Source organism: Cebidichthys violaceus, unplaced genomic scaffold (genome assembly GCF_023349555.1).
Source record: "Cebidichthys violaceus isolate CVI_PGR_0920_01 unplaced genomic scaffold, fCebVio1.0.p SCAF_8, whole genome shotgun sequence".
Taxonomy (NCBI): Eukaryota; Metazoa; Chordata; class Actinopteri; order Perciformes; family Stichaeidae; genus Cebidichthys; species Cebidichthys violaceus.
Genome location: NW_027176964.1, coordinates 6,237,039 through 6,253,628, shown reverse-complemented (window position 1 = coordinate 6,253,628; position 16,590 = coordinate 6,237,039). Strand labels below are relative to the sequence as shown.

The window sequence follows — 16,590 nt, the reverse complement described above, 5'->3', positions numbered from 1 at the left end:
CAGCTGAGCTTAAACAAATATAGAGTACTGTTAGTATGATTTTCTAACAGTAAGAGACTACGAAGCCCCAAAGCAGAATTGATAGAATGTTTATAAAGAAGTGCGTTTAATAAGTTATTGTAAGATCTGCTAATTGGATGTGTGTAATTTCCAAAGGTACAATGTACTCTGCTTGATGCGTATCGACTTGGCCCTTAAACGCTCTGCTTGCAGCTGCAGTATTGGGTTCTTACTGCCCATGCAGCTTCTGTCACAGCTCTCTATACGAGTGGTTCCCGACCTGTAGGTCAAATTAATATTATCACCATGGGAAATAAGAAAAAACCTAATCCAGCAACACAAAGTTCGGTTTTCTATTTTATTTACTATATCTCCATGTTAAATACAATACAGTTATCTCTTTCAAAACATTCAGATGAAACTGTCTGTGAGGAGAAAATTACATTTCAGTTGAACTTCTCACATTCACACACCCTGTGTAAAAGGGTCAGAAGTCGATTTTACTGGTTTAAAAAAAAAAAAAGGGGAAAAAAAACACTTGTAACTTAATGATTTATTTAGTTTTTTTTGCTTTTGCTGCTGTGCATGATCTGGGTTCCTCATTCCTTCTTGCTAAGCTATTTTCCTTAACAACAGCCGTTAAGCTGGCCACTTCTAGAACAGTAAAATAGTAACAGACAGAAATGACAGCAATGAAGACACACGACTGAGTCAGACGCTGTACGTGAGCAAACACACTGGGTGACTCAGCAACATTGACGGCATAATCGGGTCCAAAGAAAAATATTCTACTCAACAATATATAGCTAGCTCATGCTATACACAACAAAAACATCTGTAAAAATACGGCATTCCAACTAGAGTTTGGTGGATTTTCTGCTGTTGTGTTCGACCATGTTGGAGTCACTTCCTGTGTTCTTGTTGGTCATATTCCTAGAATCAAAAGGAAGACAACGTTTAGACGACAGAATTCTGACCTTTACCTGTTCCCGACTTTTTGTAAAAATATTATCTTTAACTTAATCACTGCAAGTGTGTTCATGTATGGCTAGTTTCAATTAAACTGGACGGGAAATTACGAGTCTCAAATTATCGACAAATTGACATTTTTACATACATTTTTTGTATGGATGAAACAAACGAGATCAAACATGTTGAGAAGTGCAAGCTTGTGAAATGCAGATCTAGTGAGGATGGATACCCCCGGTTGTATTGATCCCCATAAAAGCCAATATTGGCATAGCTCCTCAGTAAATCGTGTAGCTTGCTTACTTGTTGCCCTCTGCCTCAATAGTTGAATCAGGAAGCTCTTGTCTCCTCGTCTCAGGAAGCAGGAAGACAAGAGCTCCACTAATCAGTGTCAGGCTGCTGAAGACTATGATGGGTATGGACCAGTGGTACACAGCCAATATGTTGAGCAACGGAGACAGCAAGCCTGCTGCTCTGTAGGCTATGGAGCCAAAGCCAAATGCTGTTTGCCTGAAAGAGTGGAGTTCACTTTCAAATACATATTGTAGGTAGAATATCTATAATCATTTATTTAGTATACTTTTATTTTGAGTACCTGACAGAAGTGGGAAACAACTCCTGAATGTAGACCATGCATACGGATCCGCCCCAGTTCAAAAAGAACTTTCCAGCGGTTACAAGGGCTGTGATAACAATAGCACTGTCTGGAATTAAAATGTAAGTTCAGTGTATTAAACCACTGACAGTCAGACGGATGTATCCTCATGGACCGAATGTGAAGGACAGGAAATTCACCTCGAGGGAAAGCAAGGGTCAGGAGGCAAAAAAAACTGCCAGCCAGGAGGGTTGATATCAGGGATTTTTTTCTCCCTATCAACTCCAGAACCCAGACACACAGGAAATGTGCTGGCACCTCAGTGATCCCAAACAGGAACTGAACCAGGAAGATGTTCAGACCAAGCTTACCCACATTCAGAATGACGCAGAAGTAGCCTAGATTTAATGAAAACCTTCAAATAACAACAACACAAAAATTGATTTAATTAAATGTATAACTCAATTCCAAAATGTGCTTAAAACTTACCAAGCAAAGGATACAATGAATAAATATTTCATCAGGACTGTTGAGGTAAAAATGGCTTTGATTCCTCCACTTTGGATTTGTCGTTTCTCAGTTACCTGAAGGGCAAATGTATTATTATAATACAGAGGGTCTCTCCATAGCCAATATATATATATAGGTGTTGCTCAGAACAACCTATGGCTCAAAGTCAGTGAAACCAAGAAGCTGATTATTGAATTTTAAATAATAGGAGATGAATACACACATCTGTCTACATCATCACAAACAACCTGACATGATCATCACACATATCTCTCTCTCTCTCTCTCTCTCTCTCTCTCTCTCTCTCTCTCTCTCTCTCTCTCTCTCTCTCTCTCTCTCTCTCTATATATACACACACACACACACACACACACACACACACACACACACATTGTTTGTGTGTATTTTCTTATGTAGCAAAATGGGACTACAAATTTATTGCACAACCCTGTTGTACGATGAACCTTGTCACGTTATAATTATATTGAGCTAATCATTTTAATTGTTTAATTTAAATGTTCAGCTAACTATTTCACATTTAGGCCTATGCAATTTATTTGGCTATTTCAACTGCTTAGCCGTTTATCCGTGGATAATTTACTTTTAACTAACCATTTATCCATAACCTATTCCAACCGTTTTATTCATTATTTTTAGGTAACTATTTCAACTTTTTACTTTTTAAATGAAGGGAGATAATGGGCATGAACAATAATCTGCTTACTGACCCTAAAGCCTACTAGCACGCAGAGACATTTGATACAAACATTTAGGGTCCCCAGAGGATGGAATCTAGGGCCATCCACAGGTCAAATTTTCATTTGATCAGAGAACATTCAAATTGAATCTGATTTACCTCGTCCAGCAGATTTTCTGGGATTTTCTTTTTATTGATCGCTGCAACTCTACGGATCAACTTATTTGCTTCTTCAGTTCTTCCCTGTTCAAGTAACCACCTCGCAGATTCCGGAATCCACCTGAAAAGATTAATCACAGTCCAGGTGTTGGAGTCACTCACAAATCTAAATCAGAAACATATCTACGAACAAGGTTAATTTCTCAGCATTCTCCCAAAAGACACTGGTTTTGTATTATCTCTGTAATGTAACACTAGAGCTATACAACCATGGGACACACATGGCTAAACTGGGTTTGTCCAGGTCAGGAAGTGCAATAGTGTTTAAATACAGCACCCAGGCAAAAAATAATGAATTATTAAACACCTACCATATGTATAGGAATATAAAGGCCTGCCCTCCTGCTATGACATACTGCACCATTCTCCAGTCACGGATAGCATAGACCAGACCAGCCATGCCACACTGTCCAACAGCTGCAAACATCTGGCTCATGCAGGAGGCAAATGACCTTTTGGTGACTCCAATCCACTCCGTAGCTACAAACAGAAGTCAAACACCAAAATCACGTCTGAACTGGAATAAAAAAAGCTTTTCTAAGACAATTAAAAGACAACATAAATCAGAGAGATGTTGGTTAAGTCCTACCTAATACAGTGGAGTTCATTCTATATCCTCCGAGTGCAGCTCCAACTATGAACTGTGACACTATGTAAACGTAGATATTCGGCGACACGCCAGCAACTATGACGAATATTAGCAAGAGAACAACTGGCAACTGGGTGGTTCTCCTGCGGCCGTACCTAAAAGTTTAGAGAGTGGTTGACCGTCAAATGAAGGGTTTGAATTTTTCCTTGCACTTGACCTAATTTATCTTTTTCAAGTCACTTACGATTCAGCTGTGGGGCCAAAGATGAATGAACCAGCAGGTAAACCGGCCATGAAGATTGTCTGCGCAACTTCGGCCATGTTAGACTTGTCACAGACGAGGTCAAACTGCAAAACAACACTGTCAAAAAGCTGTAGGGATGAGAAGAAACTACAAATCACACATCATTACCGACTTACATCAGTGACTATGGTGGCCTCATAGAGCGTGTCGTTGTACACCCATCCATTCCTGCACCCTGTGGTCTCATTGAGTCCGTACTCCCTGATGGCTCCGATGTCCCAGTCCACAGGGACAAACATCTGACACCTGCTGAAGGTCCCATCCTCCTCTCGGGGCAGAGTCAGGTTCAGCTGCTCATCTGTGGTCAGGTTGGAGTCAGCCTGAAGGATCCAGTCTGTGTTACAGTGTCGCTCTGGATCAGACTGGATAAAAAGAAAACTGCAAAATAAGATGGGCAATAAGAAATTTGGGAAGGCTAACGCAAGAATGATGAGCTTCTGGAAGAAGCCAAACTCTCCGATGGTTCTCAGAATCTCTCCAAAATCCACCATTTTCACACTGCAGAGGATGTGTGGAACCCTGGTTGAATTTCTTATATAAGCTCAGGTTCAAATAAATGTTTAACCACCTGTAGTCAGTAATTAAATGGACCAAATGGTTGACCTGTTAACACAAAAACTGTGAAAACCAGAATTTAAGACATCATATTTCAATGAAATATTGTCCTCAATCATTGAATTCCATCATGTGACTTTATTCAGCTACTAAAATCATTTGCATTTGTTGTCATTTTCCAATAAGCTATACATGCCAAGGAATCTCTTCTGTATGTTATCACAAATATTCCACTTCAAATTATGCATTTGATGTACACATTTCATGATCAATGTTTTAAAAATATATGTAATGATCTGTAAAAAAAAGAAAAATGTACTTGCCAATTAAATGATTAAATTAATACTAATCATTCAGGGACTGCATAAGAGGCAGAATGTTGGTTTTCTGATGAGTAAACAATAAAGGGGAAAGTAATTTAGAAAATCTAAGTGCCTTTCAGCTCAAAGCCTTTGATAATCAATTTTATCACCAAAAACACACACACACACACACACACACACACACACACACACACACAGGGAGAGAGAAGTGTGACCTGCGCCGCCCGTCTAATTAAAATGACTTTTTATCAGTTAAGCCTTGGACAGGTTTCAGTGAGAAAACTGAATGTCATGACATCAAAAGCAGAGTGCATGATTTCAAGCCGCCATGTAATTCCGAAAAATACTCGTTAACATATCAATAAGGTGCTAATTGAACAAATAATTTGTGCATGATTAGTGATGCTCTGACAAAGGCAAACAGTGGAAAACACTACAAAACAAATTAAACTCTGTGTACTGAACAAGATGAGTCTCAATCTGCCTCGATCTATATTTACAAGTGAAATGATCCTTTTATCCGACACTTAAAACAGTCAATGCATCTACATCGTTACACACAAACCTCATGATGTTTGAGTGACAGTGCATGGAGTTGCCATCATACGTACATTTACAACATCTTTACATACACCATTTACATCAGTACCGGAACTAGGAGCCATCTCGCAGCCCTTTGCACGTGGTACAAAACAACCAAGCGGCTACACAGGGAGTGACGACGGGGAGGTGTTGGTGAGTGTTAATAAAGCAAAGGGACTACAGTACTGTCAAAACAACTTGCCTATATGATAACTACTAAGGTAATGACTGGCCTCTGGAGACATTTAAAAGAATTACTTCAGCCAAAATATGAAATATTTACCTGGAGTGGTATCCGGACATGCAGACAGTTTGGGTTTTATTTGTTGAGGTTGAGAGCGAACCACCTCAAGCTTCCTGCTGTCCCTCGATACAATGCAGGTAAACAAAATCTAGTGTGTTGTGCTCAAGGCATTGAACGAAGAGCGTACAGCCGTGCTAGCAGCTCAGTGAGGCTGTACTGAGGCACTGCAGTGCTTTGAACTAAAGGCTAAACTCAGCTTGCCAACATGTTCATGATGGCAACGCTAACATGCTGATGTTTAGCGGGCATGTTTTTTGGCGGTCAAAATATTTAGCATGCTAACATTCGCTAATTAGCATGCTAAATATTTAGCATTAACACAAAGTACAGCCGAGGCCTACGAAAATGGTATTAGTTTTGTATGCATGCGGTCCACCAAATTAAACAAATTCATCCTTTAAGGAGCTCGACTAATTATTTTGAATTTTGGTCTGACCACTAATGTGAGACTGGCCACAAACATTCCATTCACCTCCGTTGTATCGTAATGGAGACTAAACTATCTGCTGAATACCACTTGAGGCAAGAGACAAATTCTGTTTTTGTTTTTTTTTCCTTTGCAGTTTGGATGAACTCTCCCTTTAAAATATATTTCACTTTGGTTGAACATTTTCAGTTTTTGTACACACACTACTTGACCGGTCAGTCAGCCTGTAAAACCAGCATCTCCAGGCTCGACACTCATTGCCAGCATTCAGGATTCCTCCTGAACTGAAGTAATCAGTAATGGGTAACAGGCTAAATGATGCTCCTCCCCACGGGGACACGTCTCTCTGTTGGTGTGTTAAATGTTCAATTTGCTTGTGAAAATTAGAGTAAAACCTAACTGCAGGTTCCTAAATCTGCTTGGTTGACTTCATGAGCTTCTAGCACAAGCACAATAAGTGGATTTATTCAACCCGAGAGAAATATTTTTAGCAACCAGTGGTCACACACGGTGAAAAGAAAACACCGATTGCATAGTACAAGAATATTAGGCAGGCATCAATCTGTGAAATTATCCTGTCTTTGAATACCTCGGGAAACCGCCATCTGACAAAGTGTTGTGACTGCAGTTACGGGACAGAGCAGTTACGGTTGACTTGTGTATATTTGAATGGTTCCAGAAGTGCAGTCAGAGCCTAAACTCTTTGGTTATGTTTTGACAAAACCACCACACCTTGGACTGCCTTATACAGGAAACTGGTAATTTGTTTATATTCTACGTAAAAATCCATCTGAATGTACAGAATTACAAAACTAAAACTATGCTACAGTGCATTTCACTAAATGATTTGTATCAGTGTTACGGGAGCTTTTCTGAGATTTCTTCGAATAGGCGTACATAAAATACACCTAATAATCACAGGCGGACTCAATTTTTTTCCCACCAAACACACTTGTAATATCTGTAGTTTGACTAACTAAGGCTTTTCAATTTCAGTGTAGCATAAAGTGCCATATAAAGTAAGCACGACACTCTAGTGAGTTTTGTGGCACAGTTGATTGAAGAAAAACAAAATAAGAAAAACAAAAGGCAATCACTTCCAGTACTGGCAGGAGATGGTTTGGATTGTGCTTATGTATGAAGTGGGGGGAAAAAAAGAAGAAAGAAATAAGGAGTTGATATAGTTGATTGCATCTCTCCTCCCATTTACTGTATAAGCGCACTGTAAACGTTTCAAGTGTGATTCCTGTTATGAACTGAGCCCCTTCTCAATGTGGTCCTCATGCATCCTGCAGTAGTGTCACACTCCTGCCAGCTTCCTGTCTCCTCATCCTCTTCCTCCTCATCTTCTCTTTGGCAGCAGTGGTTTCTTGGAATTGACTACAATGCAGCTGTGCAATACCATTAGTTTCCATCCTCTGTTGGTGGCTCTACTTGACTTAACTGATGCTGAGCTGCGCAAATCCAATGAGTTTAATATCATCAGGAATTTCAGACTCCTCCACGCCAGATGCCTGGAAGAGAGGGAACAAGGTTGTAAACTGTATATAGTGTCTGTGTATTAAAATATGTATATACATGTTTCTGTCAGTGTACTTACCAATTTAAAAGTCACGTTTTTGTTACTATGAGGATCATCAACAATCTTTTGTAAATTGGCAGCAACTAGACAGAAGATAAAAGGAAATGGGAGGACCTTGTTAGATGACCAGCGAATATGAATGAATGTGTGTGTGTGTGTGTATATATATATATATATATATATATATATAAAAAAAAAAAAAAAAAAAAACCACCATCATTCAGTGCTATATCTCTTACTTACCAATGACTAAGTCCCTCCCATCAACCAGACCAGCTGAGACCAACTCCTGAGAAACTCCATCAGCAGAATCTGCGGGCAGATATGAAGAGGAGATTGAGACTGGAGCCTCTAAGAACAAGATGGAAGAGAAAAAGCCAGCGGATGCGTCCCACCTCTGCCGGACATGAACTCAAATCGGATGTCATTGAGTTCCTTCTTGGGATTCCTCAGTCTCAGGACGAGGCTGATGGGGACACTGGCATTGGCTGCAGCTGGATCCTGCAACAGCACGACCGTTAAGTATTTACTGTACAGCCCTTCTGGTTAGAATGCACAACATAGAGGTTAAAAACACTACTGACGATACAAGGTGATTTACTTGTTGCCGAAGTGTGACCTGATTGTGGTTGTTTTGTTTTAAGTATTTACATTTTCCTTGCCTATTCATGGTGTCCATTGAACACCTGCTATTCCCGTAGTACAGAGGTTTCAAAGAGCTGAACTTAAAAAGGTGCACTGTGGAGTTTTTGACCACCAGTAACACTATGGAGCCCTCACAACAGGATAACCGTTTTGTACAAAATCTAAAACATGTTTGTTCGACCTCAAGGGTACACACAACACCTTTTAGTGAGCAACACTGAATGTAAAAATAACTTAAGTTTCTTTACAAGAAACCCCCCCAGGGCACATTTAAAGGCACAGTATGTGGCATTTCTGGGGATCTATTAGCAGAATTGGAATAAAATATTCATAATATTTTCATTAGTGTATAATCACCTGAATCTAAGAATCATTGTGTTTTCATTAGCTGAGAATGAACCCTGCATATCTACATAGGGAGTGGGGTCCTCTTTAAGGAGTCTGCCATGTTGCACCACCATGTTTCTACAGTAGCCCAGAATGGACAAATCAAACACTGGCTCTAGCGAGAGGCTTTTGCATATTAATGTGAACTGAAGGCCACCGTAGTTCCCCGATACGCTTTAAAACTGAGTGCAAAACCGTGGTATCGCTAGCCGCTGTCCGACATCCGCTGCTGCTTAGGTATAGTAATAATGGTAAGGACGGCCTCTGAGAGAGGCCAACAGCTTTGCTCGCGTAACTGCATTCTTCAATTATACACTGAATAATACAAGATAAGATTGGTTAAACTGGTACATTTCTAAATGAATAGTTCTAGTAATTGTTCTGAATAGAATGTAATTAAAGGCCTACAAAAAAAACAACTACTGAATGGGTATAACTTTTCCAACACTAGAGGTGCAGGTTTTACATAGGACCTGTCCTCAAATGGGAATGTGTTTTTACCTGAGCAGTGGGTGCATGTGAAGGGCTTGCTGTTTGAGCGGGAGCCTGTGGTGCAGCATCTTCTCCTGACTGGCCCACATTCGCAGGGCTCTCGCTCGCAGAACCGGGTGGCTGCAGATGTTGTGTGGAGCCATCTGCTGGTGGGAAAAGCTAAGAGACACGATTGAAAAGAAATCAGCAGGGGTTTTACATGAATGGAAAAACATGGACACACACACACAGGACAGCCATGCAGATCGCTCAAGTGAGGCATTACAATAATTCAAGATTTTCAGGTCATGTCCACTACAAAATGGACTCACCTCCATATTGTCGGACCCGTCCTTCACTCTGGGGGACTGCAGAATGGACATGACAGATTGTCAGGATTAAAAACATGCAATTCTCCTTTTATCCCCCCAATGTATGGACTGATGGAGTATTGTAGGATTGAATGAATTTGACACAAGGGGACTTTAAACGCAGGGCTTAACTGAAATCACAGTTAAGATAACAGACAGTAAAATCCCACACCAAGACATGAATTGAGTGTGAACACATGTTGGAGAATAAATTCAAACAGGCGATCTGAGCAGGTGTCTAGTCTAGTTATTCTCGACTCTCAGGTCTACAGATCATGACAGATTACTGGAGTATCCTAAACTTGCACTCCACTGACATTGAGGCAGGAGACCAAAGCAAAAGCACACTACAGCTTGGATAAGAAATGTTCAGACTAAAAAGGTCCACTAGCACCATCTGCTGGCCATAAGGGCGCTGTGCGCAAAGACAAACAGGAATAGTGGCCTTATAAAGTAAACTGAATTGACTGGTTGAAGACGCTGTCATGACCTCATTGGAAAATGAGTCTCACCCGCAGAGCTGCCACAGCAGCTTTGCCCTCCTCGCTCTCCTCGTCCAGCTCGTCATCGCTCCACTCCCAACCGCCGTCCTCCGTCTTGTGCAGACGGCCGCTCGAGCCGGGGACACGACGTACCTGCACAGTGCATTAAAAAAAAAAAAAAAAAAGATGCAACAAGATCCAAGTTTTGAAACTGGGACACACCCTAGACAAGCCGGCACACCTGTGCAGAGCAACACAATGTCAAAGATGTGTCATCTTCGACTAGTGTGTATTCGCGGTGTATTAGCAGTGACTAACAAACCTTTTTGGATCGCTCTGTTATTGTCGGACCTTTGTGTAGAAGCCTCTCCTGCAAGTACTCGTTGTTCTGTAACAGAAAGACAAACAGTAATTCCAGGATCTATGAAGATTCTCTCTGAAACACACACACAAAAAACATTTCAGTGTATTTTAATAATAGCGATGTACGGCTCACTTTGGCTTTTGTGAAGAACTTATGCTTCAGCAGCTCTGCTGCAGTTGGCCTAAATAGGAAAAAGAGACACAAGGCTCTTCATTATGTTCATTACACAACTTCTAATGTAAAGAAAAACAAGCGCAACTTTAATCTGGCAAAAAAAAAGAAGGAAAAAAAGAAAAAAAGAGGGTTTTAGCACCAACTGACCTTTTTTCTGGATCCTTCTGTAAACACAGAGAGAGCATCTTCCTGAAGGACTTGCCATACTTCTTCACCATCTCCTTGTCTGTGATGCCCGTCTCCAGACAGGGAGGGTCATTCTGCAAAGTCAGCATCAGCACCTACGGACACGTAGAGAACAAAGAACGGCTTCAGGGAACTGAGTAAACCTTTATCAAAGCCACTGTAGACTGGCTTGAAAGAAACAAATGGACTCCAAACGTTTCTTCAGAATTAAGGTCCTCAGCGTTTCCACAACTAAATGCTACAGAACACTTTAAAACAGTCTTTTCTTGCTTTGTTAAAGCAGTTTAAATGGTATCTTCCTGGTGAAATAATTTGTGTTAATCAAGCAGACAGCTGTAGCTTGCAAAACTACATGTGCCATGTAACCAAAGAGACAGGAGATGCATTACTGACGAACAGCAAAGTACCAAAAAAGCCCACACAAAGTTACCTTCATGGGTGGGTATTTGTGATATGGTGCAGCACCAGTGGCCAGTTCAATGGCTGTTATCCCGAAACTCCAGATGTCAGCTTTGAAGTCATAGCCGCGAACCTGCGGATGAAAAACAGATCCGAGTGAACAAAGCACTTCCTTTTATCACCCAGTTATGAGGCATTACAGACGGACAACAGAGGGAGCGCAAGAGCTACAAAATAAGCCTCCTACCTGCTCCATGACCTCGGGCGCCATCCAGCACGGGGTTCCCACAAACGTCTTCCGAACCTTGTTCCTAGTCATGTCTCCTCCCGCGGCGAGAAAGGCACTCACACCAAAGTCTGTGGAGTGTGTGCGATTCGGGATTTGAGAGAAAAATATATCTAAAAATCACTAAAATATTTAGACAAACTAATCTCCAGAAAAAAGGTAAACAATGTGGACCTTGTTTGTTAAGCCGGATAAATGTAGCAGAATTCCTAAACAAGTCTAAACATAAACTGTCAACAGAGAGGCGTTAAACTGTAAATTAAGCAGAAGCAAAGAAACAGGAAGTAGAAACACTGTACCAGCAATTTGCACCGAGCCATCGTCCCCGAGAAGAATGTTTCCAGCCTTTAGATCCCTGAGCATGGAGAGGAGGATTAGACCAGAGGAGTGGTGAGGCTGTGCACACTCACGCTGAAATTGAACAAACACTCTCTAGTTGAGCGCACAAACAAGTTAGAGCTTCACCTTTGATCGGCCTCATTTGAATTCACCTGATTTCTGTTTGCATACATTTGAGTGCAAACGGTGCCCAAAGAATGGGAGTGGATTAACCTGACCCAAACCGCCTCCCTCCCCCTCTCCTAATTATGTGTAAGTGAGTTAGCCTCAGCATCTGAGTTCAATCAGCAGCGGCTCTCTCCGTCTACTGAAATACTGTCCAGTCTAACGGCAACATCAGCTTCACTTAAAATATCAGTGATTCTTAAGGACTTTTCCAATGAGATAGGTCATGATAGTTCAAGTGTACATAAAACAAAAATTAAAAAGCACCTTTAAAACATACCTTTTCTGTCTTTAAAAATACAGACTGCTAATTTGAAACTAATTTTACTCGACATACAACAATGCACTGAGGCTATGAAGAGGCCTTTCTTCTCAGCGGCGGTTCACAGTGTTCCTGGGAGGAACCTTTATGTAAAACAAACTTCCTCAATTATGCATTTTCACTGTATTAAATATTCAGAAGGAGCGAGGTCTAGTTCAAACCACACGCTCGCCAGCAGAGATGAAAGGCTCAGCGCCAGAGGGAGCTGTGTGATGGAACGTACTGGCTACCAGGAGACACGGTGATAACGAGGCATCGGTGACGCGTCGTTAGAACTCACCGATGGATCTGCCCGTTTTTGTGAAGGTACTCCAGCCCCTCCAACACCTCTTTCAGGATGCTGGCGATGCTGGCCTCATCCAACACTCCGTTCTTGTGCTCGCCACGAGAGATGATATGCTTGATGATGTCCAACACCGAGCCTGAGAGAGAGAGAGGCAACTGTTGTCACAAGAAGTGCTGAAGGCAGAAACTCGCAGCTATGTCCTCCTTCCCACCTCACTCCTATACCTCTGGAAGAGGTGCTCAGGATTTTGAACTGGGTCCCTCCCACCTCAGTCAAGTGATGTAGCACGTTGCAGTAATTAATTTGGTTTTCACCTTATTAGATACAGTGTGGAGTAAATTATATCAGTGTAGCATTAGCCCAGTAAGAAGATATGCAGGCGGAGGACAAGGTCGGCCGCTGTTACTGGCACAGAGAAGAAATGAGCAATACAAAAGAACTGAATAGGACATTGTGGCTGCACTAAAATGATGTCAGTGTTACGTAAAGTTGTCTACATGTGGTCGGTAAAGCCCATCAAACCAAAGCGCTGAATAGCCAGGTATAAAAGACACCGACAGCAGCAAGAACTCAACCTACTACTGGGCCAGAAAATGTCAACTGGATTAAGTCGCCAGGGAGCAAAACATTCCGTCAAAGTTCAAGCCCAGGCTTATTTGAGATTAAAAGCAAAGAAAAGTAAGGAGGTGTGACAAAGAAAGTCAAAGTCAAGGTGACGATAAGAGTTCACCAAGTCAGGAGTTACTCTTTCTTTAAACACAACAGCACTTACCACCACTGAGCAGCTTCATCACCAGCCACAATTCATCCTTCACCACAAAGGAGGTGTAATAAGACACGATGTTGGGGTGGTGGCACTGGCTCATAGCCTGGATCTCTTTCTACACAGAGAGGGAAACATGAGAGACGAGGTCACACAGGGAGCAGAAATCTCAAAGCCACCAAGACAAGACATTTTGACATGACGGACACAGGTTAACTCAGGACCTTGATATATCATATATGGACTTGGTAGGGAGACAATATAATAAAATATTAACATCGGCTGGCATACATTGCAACATCGATACTGAACAGTTCTTGAAAATCAATAATTGTGCCAAGAAGAAGACGAAATGACTCATCAATGACTCATCTTTTTGGCTTTTCGACCTTAACTTTACATGTAAACTAGTCCCTCTGCTGCAAGACTGAAACTAAAAATGAGCAAAAAAAGCACATGGAAAAGTCATACTTGTAGATGTACAGTAGTGTTGACCTATAGGGAATATATATATGCACATCATGAGATAGAGACATGACAACCAAAAGAGATTTTGCTAAACCGATTGTACGAAAGGAGCCATCTCTTTAAGATTCAGGGTTATAATAGACCTGTTGGAAACAATGATCTTGGCAGTGTTAGGTTTACATGATTTGCATTAATTACCATTATTTGTCAGATATTTAATATACTGGATTAGACAGAAAAAAGAAATTCCCTTCTGGTTATTTTGTCTATACATTTTCTAAATTAAATTATAGGGAAAATTAAAAGGTTTCCCCAAAGATAAATTAGTCAATACAATTTTAAAACTAACTTCAGCCTGGTGTTTAACCTGCACCTTATTGTGAATGTTTATCTGTACTTTTACCAGCTTGGGAGAAGTAACACAAAAGGTTTTCCTTTTTCCAGACATGGAAACATGCTGCTCAGAAAATCCACTGCAAAACTTAAGTGATTGATTCATCAATCAGAGAGACCCTGAGGCATCTCATCTCGTTATCCATCTAGTCACTGGACAACAACCGCCTCACTCATTTAATATGCAGCCTTCGGGTATTTGTTTCCCCAGAACGCTTCTCTTTCAGATCTCCTGATGCATCTTTATTTCAGGCGAGATGGGACGCCTCCAATATAAAATGATGCAGATTACCTGAATTACTGTATCACAATATACACTGATACTGCAATATAAATTCAGATATACCCTGTCAGATTTGATCCATGTCACCCATATGGTTGAATCACAAAAATCACTACATATAAGTAATTATCCATTTGTCAAACCCATTGTTTACAGCCGTTTTGGCAGCTACCAGCTGATAACTGGGTGTCATTGACAAAGTAATGAAGTGTGTGTAGGACTGACTGACTTCACTCTCGACTCATTTAAGTGTTTGTCACATTTGAACGTCAACATTCAAATTAAAATAATGTAAAGAAAACATTCAGTTCACATTTAATTTCCTTCCATGGTGTGTGCCTTATTGATTTCTCTCAGTGCTTTAGCACTCAGTGGTTGCTGTGGTATCAAACTTTCGGTGTGTCCCAGACTGATCTGTGCTACCAGCCCACACCACTCCCAACATCTGGACTGCAGATACTGGCCCCACTCACTGCTACGGTTTCTCACCAGGAGCTCATCCATGCTTGTTTGACACTTTTCCAGGTTGATGCGTTTGATGGCCACCTTCTCCTTTCTGGGCTTGCAGTATGCTGCCTGGACGACTGCAGTGGCTCCGCTCCCTGTGAACAAGATGTAGAGTGAAACCACCACACTGGAGGAGCTAACGAGCCTTTTGAAGACAGCAGTCAGAATAAAGCAGCTCAACTCAATCTTTTGAGTGCAATGTGAGAATGTGCTAAATTTGAGTTGAAAATATATATAGTTTCTAAGATTGAGTAGTAGGGTAATTCACTTAATTTTCTTTTGTTTGAAGTCACCAGTCACATTACCATGAGTCAAGAATGAATAGCTCACGATAATCCGTGTCATACCTTCAGTAAAAGAGCACCACCCTCTCCAACAACTGCCGAATCTTCACGCACTATAAGCTAACTTGCGTTAGCTAGCCGTTTAGCTTCACGCTGACTTGCTAAGAAGCCATCTCCGTTTAGCTCTTCTTCTAGCTGGAAACGCATTAATTAATGTGGCCTAGCTAGAAGGGAACTCTGCAGGGCTGACGACGCTGAAGTTAGCAGAGCTGTTAACCTTCCTCCGACGTAACTTAGCTCAGGGTTGTAGCTGGCCTTCTGTTAGCTACATACATGCTAGTTAGCTAGTGGCAGTTGGCAGCCGACACCGCTGCAGACACGGGGGGGGGGGGGTGCTAACTTTAGCAAGCTAAGCTACTCACCTATCACCTCATTGAGTTCGTAGTCATCCCTGTCGATCGTCCAGGACTGAGAGGACTGGTCGTCTGCCATGGTGTCGTTGTTTGAACGGTGTAAACAATGCTTCTAAGTAATAACAGAGACGCTGTCTGGAATAATTGCGGTGTGATTACTCCATTCGGCTCCGATGATGCTGGCTGCTGCTGCTGCTGTTCCGCTGACAACTCCTACCGTTCCTGTCAACACAACCTCACGCACGACTGACGCATCGTATTACGTACGAACTTAGTAGGAGGAAGACGTCGCCATCTTGAGTGTGGCAAAGTCTGCCCAATGTCTGTAAAATCCGAAAAACTCGGAAACAGTGGACCACAGTAATAAGTTACTTAAATTACATACATGGACGACGTCAGTGTTGTATTTTTGGATTATTAGCATACAGATTTCTTTAAAATGTGGTCAGTAACTGCATGCAAATTACATTGCAATTTTGTAATTAATAATCTAATTTAATTTAATAAAAATGTAATCTAATCTGAATACTTTTGGATTGCTTCAAAATCAAATTTTTTTTGCTGAAGAATGAGTTCCACAAATATTCCTTTTTATTGTTAAACACTTAAAAACATGTTAAAGGCAAATAAAATACATGTATGTTGAGCATTCAGTTGGTCAAAACAGTACAAGCACGAACTACAAGTATTGTGTGTATTCTACAACATGTGAGATGTTGTTTCCTTTGTGCAAATTTTTGTAGCTGCTGTTTTATAACCGAAGGCCACATAGAGGAGGACTTTGCTCTTGTGTGCAAGAAGAGCACATCAAAATGTTCATCTTCCATTGTCAGTGTAAATAAAAAGGAACATAAACTTAATTTCACATAAATAATCATTTAAAACAAAAACTAATTTTTGTTAAATCACTGTTGACAAAACTGGCAACCTGAGAGGAGTATAACTT

At 41.1% G+C, this 16,590-nt stretch overlaps 2 protein-coding genes across 2 annotated transcripts; both read right to left on the bottom strand.

Annotated features, from left to right (window-relative positions):
- Positions 1-323: 323 nt before the first annotated feature.
- LOC137892522 (solute carrier family 22 member 13-like) lies at positions 324-4,553 on the bottom strand. Its single transcript, XM_068737731.1, has 10 exons — positions 4,000-4,553; positions 3,824-3,927; positions 3,580-3,734; positions 3,302-3,470; positions 2,931-3,051; positions 2,054-2,148; positions 1,765-1,979; positions 1,565-1,673; positions 1,273-1,479; positions 324-933 (listed from the first exon to the last, which is right to left on the bottom strand). Exons 1-10 carry the CDS (start codon positions 4,372-4,374, stop codon positions 858-860), a joined length of 1,626 nt encoding a protein of 541 aa, XP_068593832.1. The 5' UTR covers positions 4,375-4,553; the 3' UTR covers positions 324-857.
- Positions 4,554-4,561: 8 nt separating this feature from the next.
- On the bottom strand, positions 4,562-15,888 carry LOC137892523 (serine/threonine-protein kinase OSR1-like). Its single transcript, XM_068737732.1, has 17 exons — positions 15,654-15,888; positions 14,930-15,042; positions 13,306-13,414; positions 12,528-12,669; positions 11,721-11,776; positions 11,383-11,492; positions 11,167-11,268; positions 10,698-10,831; positions 10,509-10,557; positions 10,335-10,400; positions 10,043-10,165; positions 9,492-9,527; positions 9,190-9,339; positions 8,052-8,157; positions 7,900-7,968; positions 7,675-7,739; positions 4,562-7,588 (listed from the first exon to the last, which is right to left on the bottom strand). Exons 1-17 carry the CDS (start codon positions 15,721-15,723, stop codon positions 7,514-7,516), a joined length of 1,575 nt encoding a protein of 524 aa, XP_068593833.1. The 5' UTR covers positions 15,724-15,888; the 3' UTR covers positions 4,562-7,513.
- Between the last annotated feature and the right edge of the window lie 702 nt (positions 15,889-16,590).

Bases quoted from the DNA above. Each gene is read 5' to 3' on its own strand.
- LOC137892522 (XM_068737731.1), bottom strand. From the start codon at position 4,374: ATGGTGGATTTTGGAGAGATTCTGAGAACCATCGGAGAGTTTGGCTTC. The intron at 3,735-3,823 runs GTAAGTGACTTG...CTAAACTTTTAG, and splicing joins TTTGGCCCCACAGCTGAATC to GTACGGCCGCAGGAGAACCA. The intron at 1,674-1,764 runs GTGAATTTCCTG...TTTTAATTCCAG, and splicing joins GACCCTTGCTTTCCCTCGAG to ACAGTGCTATTGTTATCACA.
- LOC137892523 (XM_068737732.1), bottom strand. From the start codon at position 15,723: ATGGCAGACGACCAGTCCTCTCAGTCCTGGACGATCGACAGGGATGAC. The intron at 15,043-15,653 runs GTGAGTAGCTTA...TCTTGTTCACAG, and splicing joins CGAACTCAATGAGGTGATAG to GGAGCGGAGCCACTGCAGTC. The intron at 7,589-7,674 runs GTAAGTACACTG...CCTCTCTTCCAG, and splicing joins AAAACGTGACTTTTAAATTG to GCATCTGGCGTGGAGGAGTC.